General features: G+C 53.9%; 3 protein-coding genes across 3 annotated transcripts; all 3 read right to left on the reverse strand.

Moving 5' to 3' along the window:
- Window positions 1–1,269: 1,269 nt before the first annotated feature.
- ETH_00026295 (SCO1/SenC domain-containing protein, putative) lies at window positions 1,270–4,996 on the reverse strand (the record flags this gene model as incomplete). Its single annotated transcript, XM_013375171.1, has 9 exons — window positions 1,270–1,295; window positions 1,524–1,637; window positions 1,845–1,953; window positions 2,501–2,586; window positions 2,843–2,884; window positions 3,264–3,455; window positions 4,291–4,573; window positions 4,648–4,745; window positions 4,849–4,996. The coding sequence occupies 9 exons, from the start codon at window positions 4,994–4,996 to the stop codon at window positions 1,270–1,272; spliced, it is 1,098 nt and encodes a 365-aa protein (XP_013230625.1).
- A 1,197-nt stretch (window positions 4,997–6,193) lies between these two features.
- Window positions 6,194–6,487, reverse strand: ETH_00026300 (uncharacterized protein; the record flags this gene model as incomplete). Its single annotated transcript, XM_013375172.1, has 1 exon — window positions 6,194–6,487. The coding sequence occupies one exon, from the start codon at window positions 6,485–6,487 to the stop codon at window positions 6,194–6,196; it is 294 nt and encodes a 97-aa protein (XP_013230626.1).
- A 94-nt stretch (window positions 6,488–6,581) lies between these two features.
- On the reverse strand, window positions 6,582–7,049 carry ETH_00026305 (uncharacterized protein; the record flags this gene model as incomplete). Its single annotated transcript, XM_013375173.1, has 1 exon — window positions 6,582–7,049. The coding sequence occupies one exon, from the start codon at window positions 7,047–7,049 to the stop codon at window positions 6,582–6,584; it is 468 nt and encodes a 155-aa protein (XP_013230627.1).
- Window positions 7,050–10,697: the final 3,648 nt, after the last annotated feature.

Raw genomic sequence — 10,697 nt, forward strand, 5'->3', positions numbered from 1 at the left:
CCCCAGGCCCGCGGGGCCTCGCATGGGACCCCCCGTGGGGGCCCTTACAGGGGCCCTCGAGGGGGCCCCCAGAGGCTCGGGCTCAAGGCGCAGCAAAGGGCGCTGCTGCCGCAGGATGGGTTGCATCTCTGGCGCTAGTCATAGAGGAGAGAATAAAAGAAAGGAAGAAATACTTGTGGCAGCAACTGGGGCCTGCGTTTCGTTCTAGCGGCGAGGGTTTAGGTGTCTGTACACCCGGAAGGAGTAGCAGGACCGATGAGGCCTCGGAAGCAACTAACTTTCCTGAGAACGCCGTCGTATTCAGGGTGAAAATAAAGAAAACAAATCCTTTTTGAGACTCCTTTTGAGTGCTTTCCAGCTTGCTGCTGCTGCTGCGCTGCCTGCAGCAGCAGCAGAAGGCACGGCGGCGCCGACAGAACCACACCGAGGTTACCAGCGAGCCGAGCGAGTCCTTCGACCCGCAAAACAATTAAAATTCAAGAACCAATAAACAATTTAATTCATATTTCAAAAAATTTGAAACAATTAAACTGAAAAACTCGAGATCGCGCCCCCGGGACCCGAAGTGACCCGTCGCCGCCGACTCGCAGCTGTCCACTGCGAGCTGTAGATACACTCTAGATGCGGCGCTCTAAACCCTAAACCCTAAACCCTAAACCCTAAACCCTAACCCCTATGCTCTAAACTCTCAGCTTTAAACGCTAACCTGGCAAGTCCTAAGCCAGTTCCAGCAACGCTCACAGAGGCGGGTCACCAAGAGCCCACAGCCCCGCACCCGCACCCCAAACCCTAAACCCTAAACCCTAAACCCTGCAAGTAAACCCTTGAAAGAAAACTATATTCCAAAGAAGAATGCTTTAAGGGCTCCCCACAGAAAATGAGGGTCTGTGGGGTTCCCCTCCGCAGCCCTTAGAGCAGCGCCCAGCAAATGAGTGGTGATGCTGCTGCTGTTGCTGCTGCTGCTGCTCCTCCTCCTGCTGCTGCTGCTGCTGCTGCTGCTGCCATTGCTGCTGCATGTATTGCTGCTGTTGCTGTTGCTATTGCTGCTGCTGCTGCTGCTGCTGCTGCCATCGCTTCTGCTGCTGCTGCTGCTGCTGCGGCGTCGTCCACTTTCGCCGTGGCTACTATCTCTATGGCTGCTCGTGGTGCTGCTGTCGATGGAGCTTCTGCTGCTACTGCTGCTGCTGCTGCTGTTGCTGCTGCTGCTGCTGCTGTATGATTTTGCTGCGTGTTCTCTTATATAGCTTCTTGGGTTTCACAGAAGCGACATCAGTCCTCATCAGCCTCAGCTGCCCCTGCGCAGAACCCTAAACCCTTGGCCCTAAACCCTAAACCCTAAACCCTAAACCCTCGAATTCAAATCCCTTCTGTGTCCTAGATCCCTTTTAGCAGCAAAGGGTTTGGGCCCGTGAGTCTCACGAGACACAGTGTAGGGTTTCGGTGTGCAGGCAGCTCGAAAGCCGGGCTAGGGTTCAGGGTTTAGGGTTTAGGGTTTAGGGTCCGGGGGATAGGGTTTGGCGGACGTTTCTTCTCTTTCTTCTTGAGCTTGTCTTCTTTTATATGTCTTGAAATCTTTTGCGCGATTTCTCGTGCTGTCATATTTTGGCCAAAGAAATCCTTGAAAGACCCGTCAAGGCCTGCAACGCAAACTCTAAACCCTAAACCCTAAACCCTAAACCCTAAACCATAAACCCTAGATTTCCGGTCGCAGCTGTTCCAGCAGAACGCAATTACAGCACTTCTGTTGCACAGCAGCTAGCTGGGTAGCCGAGCAGAGCCCGAAGCCCAAACTCTAAACCCTGAACCCTCAGCCCTAAACCCCAAACCCTAAACCCTCGGCGCACCCATGAAGTACTGTATGATAGAATGGTCCACGAGATACTCCTCATCTCCTGTCCTCGCTGTCTCGTTGAAATAAACCCTAAACTTGCGCGTCACGTCTTTTATTTGACCCTGAGAGCCACAAACCCTAAACCCTAAACCCTAAACCCTAAAGCTCCAAACCCTAGTCTTGGCAAAGCTGCGGCTTGGGCGCCAGAACCAACTGGAGGCAGCGTCAGCTGCAGATACATCCAAGAATTGCTGCTGCTGCTGCAGCTGCAGTAGCTGCAGCAGCGGCAGCCGCAGTAGCAGCTGCAGTAGCTGCAGCAGCAGCAGCTGCAGCAGCAGCCGCAGCAAATGGGCAGCACGCCAAGTGGCGCAGCAGCCGAACCCCGCAGCAACTACACAAATAGCAAACGCCAACAGCAGCAGCAGTAGCAGAAGAAACAGGAATAGCAGCAAAACACAACAACAGCAGCACCGGCAGCACCGGCAGCAGCAACAGCAACAACAGCAGGTGCAGCAGCAGCTGACACAGGTGACAGTGAACTCTACATTAGGAGCAGGAGCAGCAACAGGAGCAGCATCAACAGCGGCAAAAGAAGCAGCAGCAGCAGCAACAGCAACAGCTGGAGCAACAGCAGCAGCAGCAACAGCAGCAGCAGCAGCAGCAGCTGACCGGGGTGCCCGTCAGCCCCACAAGCCTGGGGTGGAACTCTTTGCAGTAAGCAGCAACTTGGGCCACAGTGTCTCTTGCAGGGTCCACTGCAGCAGGAAAAAGAAATAAACCCTAAACCCTAAACCCTAAACCCTAGTAAACACTGGACACTAAATAACGGAGTAAAAAGACGCAAACGAGGAATTTAAAGGAACTGTGGATATTTCACTGGAGAGAAAAAAAGAACGAAAAAATTAAATTTATTTATTATTATTAAACAAACAAACAAACAAACAAACAAATAAATAAATAAATAATTTATTTATTTATTTATTATTCTATTTATTGATCCCTTGGACGCACCTGTTATGAAGATGGGCTGCACAACTTCTCCGTGCTCTTTGTCTGTGCACACAAACCCTAAACCCTAAACCCTAAACCCTAAAGCCTAAACCCTAGACCCTTCCAAGCAGCCAGAATTTAAGAAAGGGTGGTCTTAGTGTAGAAGCTCGAGGCTTGTGAGGGTTTAGGGTTTTTGATGGTTTGAAGTTTGCGAGGGTTTACGAATTATGGGGGTTTAGGGTTTGTGACACTGCACGTTTTATGAGGGTTTAGGGTTGGCGAGGGTTTAGGGTTTATGACAGTTTGGGGTTTGGGAGGGTTTAGGGTTTATGAGTGTCCAGGGCTGGCGAAGCCCCGTTTTCGGGTTTCCTCGCGCGCCCGCCCGCGCCTGCAGCTCGGCTTCAGGGCTTAGGGTTTAGGGTTTAGGGTTTAGGGTTTGTACCGATGAGTTCGACGACTTGGGCAAGTTTTTCAAGTTCTTTGGGACAAATGTCCGGACAAAAACTAAACCCAAAATATATGAGGGGGTAAAACCCTAAAAAGTCTCTGCTGCTGCAGAGGGCCCCCGAGGAGTCCACGAGGGTCCAGGGGCCCCCCAGCAGTGGCCGCCCCACAGCCAGCGATTCCGTAATTGCTGCAGCAGCAGCAGCAGCAGCAGCAGCAGCGGACACTCCAAGGTCTCTTTTGCTGCTGCTGGAGCAGCAGCAAACACCCCACAGCCTCTTTTGCTGCTGCTGCTGCAGCAGCAAATACCCCGCAACCTCTTTTGCTGCAGCAGCAGCAGGCAGCCCACAGCCTCTTTTGCTGCTGCAGCAGCAGGAAACAGACACCCCACGGGATCCCTTTTGCTGCTGCAGCAGCAAGCGGAGACAGGACAAAGACTGTCTCTTTCTCCTGCTGCTGCAGCAGGGGACTGAAATGGTGTGCAGCAGCAGCGGAAAGGAGTGGAAGCAAGGAGCGGCAGCAGCAGCAGCAGCAGCAGCCGCGAAGCAAGAGATTCAAAAAGAAGCAAGAGGCAGCAAAAAGAAAAAAAAGACAGGAGGAAGGAAGCAGCAAATAAAAGATAAAAGAAAAAAGAAAGAAAATAATAAAGAAAAGACAAAAAGGGCAGATAGGGAGTTGCTGCAGCAGCAAAAGCTGCTGCTGCTCCCACCTGCCTTTTGCCTCTTCTTTCGCTCCATCTGATAAAACAAAAGCGCCGTTATCGCGCTGCAGCACACACGGCAGCAGCAGCAGCAGCAGCAGCAGAAGCAGCAGCAGCAGCAGCAGGAGATGAGCAGCAGCAGCAAAAGCTCCTGCAGGGACAGGGTCACAGGCGCAGCAGCAGGAAGCAGCAGCTCCAGACGCAGCAGCAGCGGCTGCAGCGCGGGCAGCAGCGAACCAACAGCAGCATCCACAACCACAGCAGCAGCAGCAGCAGCAGCAGCAGCATCCGCAACCGCAGCAGCAGCAGCGGCAGCAGCTCTCACGCGCATGCTGCGCTGCAGAGAAGAGACACTCTCCATGTGACGAGGCGAGGAGACGAAGGAGGCAGCGAAGCTCTGGGGGCTGCTTCCGCTGCTGCTGCTGCTGCTGCTGCTGCTGCTGCTTCCAGCTCGTGGCGCTGGGCTGCGCGTGCTGCTGCAGCCTCGACACTGGGGTAGAGACACGTGCTGCTGCAGCTGCTGCCGCAGCAGCAGCAGGGCTGCTGCGCTTCTGCTGTTGCTCATTCTGCTGCCGGAGCTGCTGCTGCTGCTGCTGCTGCGGCCCGGCCTTTGCCACTGCTGCGCAGCCGCAGTCAAGAAGTGTGCAGCAGAAAATTGAAACTGCAAGTGCAGCAACCGGACTGCCTGGAGCCTCAGTTGCTGCTGTTGCTGCTGCCGCTGCTGCTGTTGCAGCTGCTGCTCCTTCTGCTGCTGCTGCTGCTGCTGCTGCTTGTCTGGCCCTAACCAGCCAGAAATAGTAAACAAGGCAGCAAAACTTTGTTAATAAATAACAGAATTTACTAAAGGAAGCCGCGGCTCAGCATTCCACGGGGCTGTGGATACCCTGAGGGGGCCCCTGGGGCCCCCAGGGGCCTCCACGGGGCCCCCAGGGGCCCCCGGGGGAGGCCCCAGGGGGGCCCCCTGGGTGGGCCCCTTTGACGAAGAAGATATGCGCTGGGATCGATTTTTGAGTGGGATCCGATCCCCGCATGCTCTGGGATCGGATCCCAGCTTCGTTTCCTGTTTGTGGGCTCAAGTGTCTGCAAGGTCTTCTGTTTCTCTTTTATATTTCCTGTTTCTTCTCCATTTAATTTGAATTATTTCTCTTTTCTTTTGCTCGTTTGGACTCTAAGGCCGTCTCCCTGATGTGCAGGTACGCACAGAGGGGCCCCCGGGGGCCCCCGGGTTCCCTTGGGGGCCCCTGGGGGCCCCTGGGGCCCCCAGGGACGCGCAGGGCCCCCTGGCGCATCTTAGGGGGCCCCCAGGGGCGTCCAGCGCATTGCTGACCCTGTGTAGCCACTAGGATTTCTGCGGGTTTTTACAGGGCCCGTGAGATCCCTGTAGACACAAATGGCTAGCTGGCTAGCTAAAGCTAGCCGTAGTGTAGTGTGGCTAGCTACGGCTAGCTGTGGCTAGCTATTAGTGACTGTGGATAGCTGCGGCTAGCTGTGGCTAGCTATTAGTGACTGTGGATAGCTGCGGCTAGCTGCGACTGGCTGTGGCTAGCTACGGCTAGCTACGGCTAGCTGGGGCTAACTGCGGCTAGCTGTGGCTACGCGTGGCTAGCTGAAGCTAGCTAAGTCTGGCTATATCTGGCTGTGACTGGTCGTGGCTAGCTAGCCGCGGCCACTCACTGTTAGCTACAGCTGAGGCCAGTGGCTGTTGCCAGCTGGGGCTAGCTGGGGCCAGTGGCTGTGGCTAGCTATAGCTAGCTGTCACTAGCTGCGGCTAGCTAGCTGCGGCTAGCTGGGGTTAGTCGCTGTGGCTAGATAGGGCTAGCCGTGAGTGGCTGTGGCTAGCTAGCTGCGGCTAGCTGAGACTAGTAGCTCTGGCTAGCTGTGGCTAGCTAGCCATTTACATCTGCTGTTGGAGTGTTTAAGGCTGAGCCCATGTGTCTGTACACCGCAGCGCTGCTGCTGCTTTTCTGGGCTGAGGCCGTACAGCCTTTTCGCTCAGCTGAGCCTAGGGTTTAGGTTGTAGGGTTTAGGGTTTAGGGTTTTGCGCAGCTGCAGCTCGGCAGAAGCCGCTCTTGCCCGTTCGCGTCTCTTTGTATGGTTGAGTGTTTGGAGCTTATGACACAGGGTTTAGGGTTTACGAGTTAGGACTCATTTTTAAGGGTTTAGGGTTTAGGGTTGAGGGCTAATGGCCCTGTGGACCCAGCAGGCCCTTAGGGTTTAGGGTTTAATAATTATTCTGAATTTTCTCTGTCTCCTTTCAATTCTTTTGCCCCTCCTTTTACAATTGTTTCCCCTCTCTCTTCATAAGCCCCTTTTTGGGCACTACCCTCACAGGGGCCCCAGGGGGCCCCCTGGGGGCCCTTGGGGGCCGCCCAGGCTGCCGGGGGCCCCTCAGATTCCCCCCAGGGGCCCGTGTAGCCCGGCAGCGGCCGGAAGCCCCTCAGCATTTTACCATCTTGGGGGCCCCTGAGGGCTGCGGGGATCCTAGCAAGAAGGTTTCCCAAGCAGTCCTCTGCTCGGAACATCTGCGGGGTTGTGTACTGACAAAGGCAGAGGGAGCCCCTGAAACCCTCGATGACTCTATGGGGATCTTTATAGAACCTGTGGGGGCCTCCAAGATCAGTAGGCCTCTTTTGGGGCCCTTGGGGGCCCCTCAAAGCCCCATGAGGGCCCTTCAAAGCCCCTGAGGGCCCCTGGAGGCCCCTCAAAGCTGCTGGGGGGCCCCTGGGGTTCACTGGGAGCTCTTGGGACTCTTCGGAGCGACCTGAGGGCCCGTGGGGCCTCGTGGGGGCTCCCTAAGGTCCCTTGCGTCTCCTCAGAGCCAATGGGGGCCCCTAAGAGTCCCTGAAGGCCCTTGGGGGCCCCTGGGGACGCCTGGGGGCCCCTGTGGGCCTCGTAGAGTTCTGGGCCCATTATTGCGGGGAGGCCCTCCTGGTGGCACTTGTCAAATATTGGCTGGAGTTGACTGCATGCAGTGGAAAGCCCCAAAGAAATGGGTGAAAAGAAAAGGCCCTGGAGACTGAGACAGCTGCTTAGGCCCAGAGCTGAGCCCCCAGGCTTGCAAATAAGGGCAGCGGGGGCCCCCATGGACCCCACCAAGGGGACCCAAGGGGGCCCCCGTGGGCCCCCTTTATAAGGCCACCAAGAGCAGCGGGGGGCCCCCCTTGGGCCCCCTTTGTGGGACCCCCAAGAGCAACTGGGGGGCCCCTGGGGCCCCCCAAGGGGCTTTTGTCGGGGCCAGCTGTGGGGCCACGCAGCAGCTGCTATTTTAATGTTAAGGGGAGACTTGCTGGGCTAAGAGATAAGCAGAGACTGAAGGAGAGAGCGGCAGGCCAAGGAAGACAAAAAGGAGCAAAACGAGGCAAAGAAACACAAAAGATGACAAAAAGGAAACAAAAGAGGTACAAAAAAGACCAAACAGAGACCGAGGAGAAGTTAAGATGAAAAAATGAGAAAAAAAGTGCCAAAAGAGAATCCAAAAGGACAAAGAGAAGCCTAAAAGGCGAATGAAACGGGATGGTCAAAGACCATGAAGAAGAAACAGAAATGGGGACAAAAAAGGGACAAAATTGACAGGAAAAAGGCGAAAAAGAAACGAAATAAATAAAAAATAGGACAGATAATAAAAAGGATAAAAAAATTAGAGAAAAGTGATATAAAAAGGATCAAAACGACAAAAAGAGATAACAGAAACACGGGGAGCGGATGGTGCTGCGTCCGGTGTCGGCTGCAGCAGCGAAGCCCTGATCCGCGTCTCCTTTTGCCGAGCAAATGTGCACAAGAGAAGCAGATATTTTAATAAATTAAATAAAACAAAAAGGATTTGAATAAATTAAAAAAGAAACTCAAAAGGTTGCAAAACCGTGCAGGACATGGTGTCGATACACCCCAGACCGCTGGAACCGCAGGACCGCCCGGGGCCCCTGAGCGGCTGGGGGCCCTTTAGGGGTTACGTCTTCGAGTAACAAATTATAATTTAAGTAATTATTAATTATTTTTTTTAATCTTTTTAAGGCCAGCTGAGCCCCAAGAGTGTCCAGACACTGCAGCAAATGGAACCAGTAGTACCGCCGCCTACACGCAAGCTCTAGCTTGAAAAAATGAGTAATGTCTTCCCGAACCCTAAACCCTAAACACTAAACCCTAAACCCTCAGCTCAAAACCCTAAACCCTAGCTGGTTGGGCTGGTGGGTCCGGCGGCGTTGTTTTCTCCGGCCATTTCGCCGCCGGTGCTTCAGTGTTTGGGCTTTCTAAGAGTGCAGGGAGTTTAGGGTTTAGGGTTTAGGCTTTGGGGTTTAGATTTGCGGATTCCTGTGAACAAAGCCACTCAGCGTGAGGTCTTTTGCTGCAGTTTCGCGACCAGCAGCAGCAGCAGCAGCTGCTGCTGCTGCTGCACTTCTGCTGCTCGCAGTGTCTGTACACTGCGAAGACTCTGGTAAGCAACAGCTCTGCGTAGAGGTGTCTGTACACATGAGCTGGATTTGTCCAACTCACATGCGACTGGGCTCCTTTGGTCCCTTTTTGTTTCTCTTTTATCTCTCTTTTTGTCCATTTGTTTCTCTTTTTGTCTCCTTTTGTCTCCTTTTTAATTTCTTTTTTGTCTCTATTTTTCAGATCTTTTCTCCCCGCGGCCGCAGCCCCAGCGGTCTTCTCTGTCCCCTCTTCTTGCTGCCGCAGTGTCTCCCTAATTGCTGCCTCCTCATGCTTCTCCTAGGGCTTTTTTCGCATCTCTCCGGCTTCTTTTGCCTCTTTTTCATTTCTAGTTGTTGCAATATTTTATATTTATTGGTTATTTTTATTTCCATCTGCTTCTTTGTCTCTCTATTACTTGTAACATTTTATATTTATTGGTTGTTTCTATTTGCTTCTTTCTCCTTATCTTTCGCTGCAGATTCAACAACAAGCCTGGTCAGATGCCAAAGCCACTTTTGCTGCCACTGCTGCATTTGGGGTGTATAGGCAGCTCTTCGGGTGTATGGGCAGCTCTATTCAAACGCTCGGGTGTCTAGACAGCGTTTTGCATGCAGTTAATGTGCCAGGGCTGGTCTCCTTAGCAGTTGGACTGTAAAAGCTCGTTTGTGCACTTCTAGGGTTTAGGGTTTGAGGTTTAGGGTTTGCGGCTGTGCCTCAACACAGTTTCTGCGTGTTGTTGGGGAGGTTTAGGGTTTGTGGAGTAAGGCTAGGGTTTAGGCTTTGGAGTGACGGTTTTGCGGGTTTGTCGCTGCGTGTTGGTGGGGAGGTTTAGGGTTTGTGGAGTGGGCTAGGGTTTAGGGTTTGGCGCTGGGGTTTTGCTGCAGACTCTGGGCCGGCTGAGCCTGCAGGAACTGCTGGACCTCGAGTGCCTCGCCCTCAGCGAAGCCCAATGTCAGCAGGGGCAGCTGGAGCACTGCAGCACTCCAGCATCCCGGGCCCGCCTGTGGGGCCCCTCGGGGGCCCCCAGTTGTTTTGTGGCCCCCGCGTTGGACTTGGCCCGCAGCGGCCTCCACTGCCTGGGCAATTGCGGCGAGGCTGTCTTCTGCAGGGGACCCCCCTCCCCGGGGGGGGCCCCCCTCTTGCCCCTCCCCTCTGAGCTCCAAGAACTTCTACATACCCACACCCAGCGCTGCTGCCAGCAGCACGCTTACAGGGTAAACACTTAGAGTTTAGGGTTTGCGTCCTCGCGAGACGGAGGGTTGGCCCGCCGCATGAGCGTCTAGGGTTTGAGCCCTCACGCGAGCTGGTGGAGTTTGCGCGTTCAAGCGGGGACTTCGGGTTAGGCCGCAGGAAGAGGGTTTAGGGTTTGGGTCTGGGGCGAGGGCTTAGGGTCTGAGCAGAGCGGAAGGAGTTTAGGGTTTTGGGCCCTAGGGAGAGGGTTTAGGGTTTGATCCCTCAGGCGACCGGCTAGGGTTTGAGCCGCCGGGAGAGGGTTTAGGACCTGCGCGGAGGGGAGAGAGCTTGGGGTTTAGGCTGCGGAGATAGCGGGTAGGGTTTGGGCCATGGGTAGAGAGGTTAGGGTTTAGGCACTGGAGCGAGGTTCTAGAGCTTACGCCGCTGGAAGAGGGTTTAGGGTTTACGCTGCTGGAAGAGGGTTTGAGGCTTACGCTGCTAGTAGAGGGTTTAGGGTTTACGCCGCTGGGAGACGGTTTAGGGTTTAGCTGAAAGGCGGGGTTCACAGAGCAGGGTGCTGGGCCCAGGGCTCGGTTTAGGGCCGAGGGTTTGGGAATTAGGGGCTAGGGGGGCTCCAACGGCCACGCTGCAAGGGTTTAGGGGTCAATATTTGGGGTTTAGGGTTTGTTTAGTATTTAGGGTTTAGGGTTTAGGGCCGGTCTCTGAGCTGAAAGCGTGCGCCTCTTCTCCTTTCTCTTTGTCTCTTCTTTCCCCTTTTCTTTTGTCTTTTTTTTGCTCTTTCTTTTGTCTCCGTCTTTTTCTTCTTTCGTTTTCTTTTTTTGTCTGCACTTCAATCTCTTTTAGCCTCTTTTTGTTTTTTTCCTTCTTTTGTCGTTTTCTTTCGCCTTTGTTTCCCTTATTTTCTGTCTCCTTCCTTTTGTGTCTTTATTGTCTCTTCTTTCCCTTTCTTTTTTCCTTTCTTTTTGCTTTCTTATCGTTCTTTCCTTGATTCATCTTTCTCTTTTGCTGTCCCTTTTGCTGTCTCTCTGTGCTGCTGCCTGGCCCCGCTGCTGCTGCTGCTGCTGCTTGCCTCTTTCGGTCTCCTTTTGCTTCCCTTCTTCGTTGTGTCCCCCTTGTCTCCCCTGAATC

The sequence above is a fragment of the Eimeria tenella genome, genomic scaffold, assembly GCF_000499545.2.
Source record: "Eimeria tenella Houghton genomic scaffold, Eth_scaff259, whole genome shotgun sequence".
NCBI classification, from domain to species: domain Eukaryota; phylum Apicomplexa; class Conoidasida; order Eucoccidiorida; family Eimeriidae; genus Eimeria; species Eimeria tenella.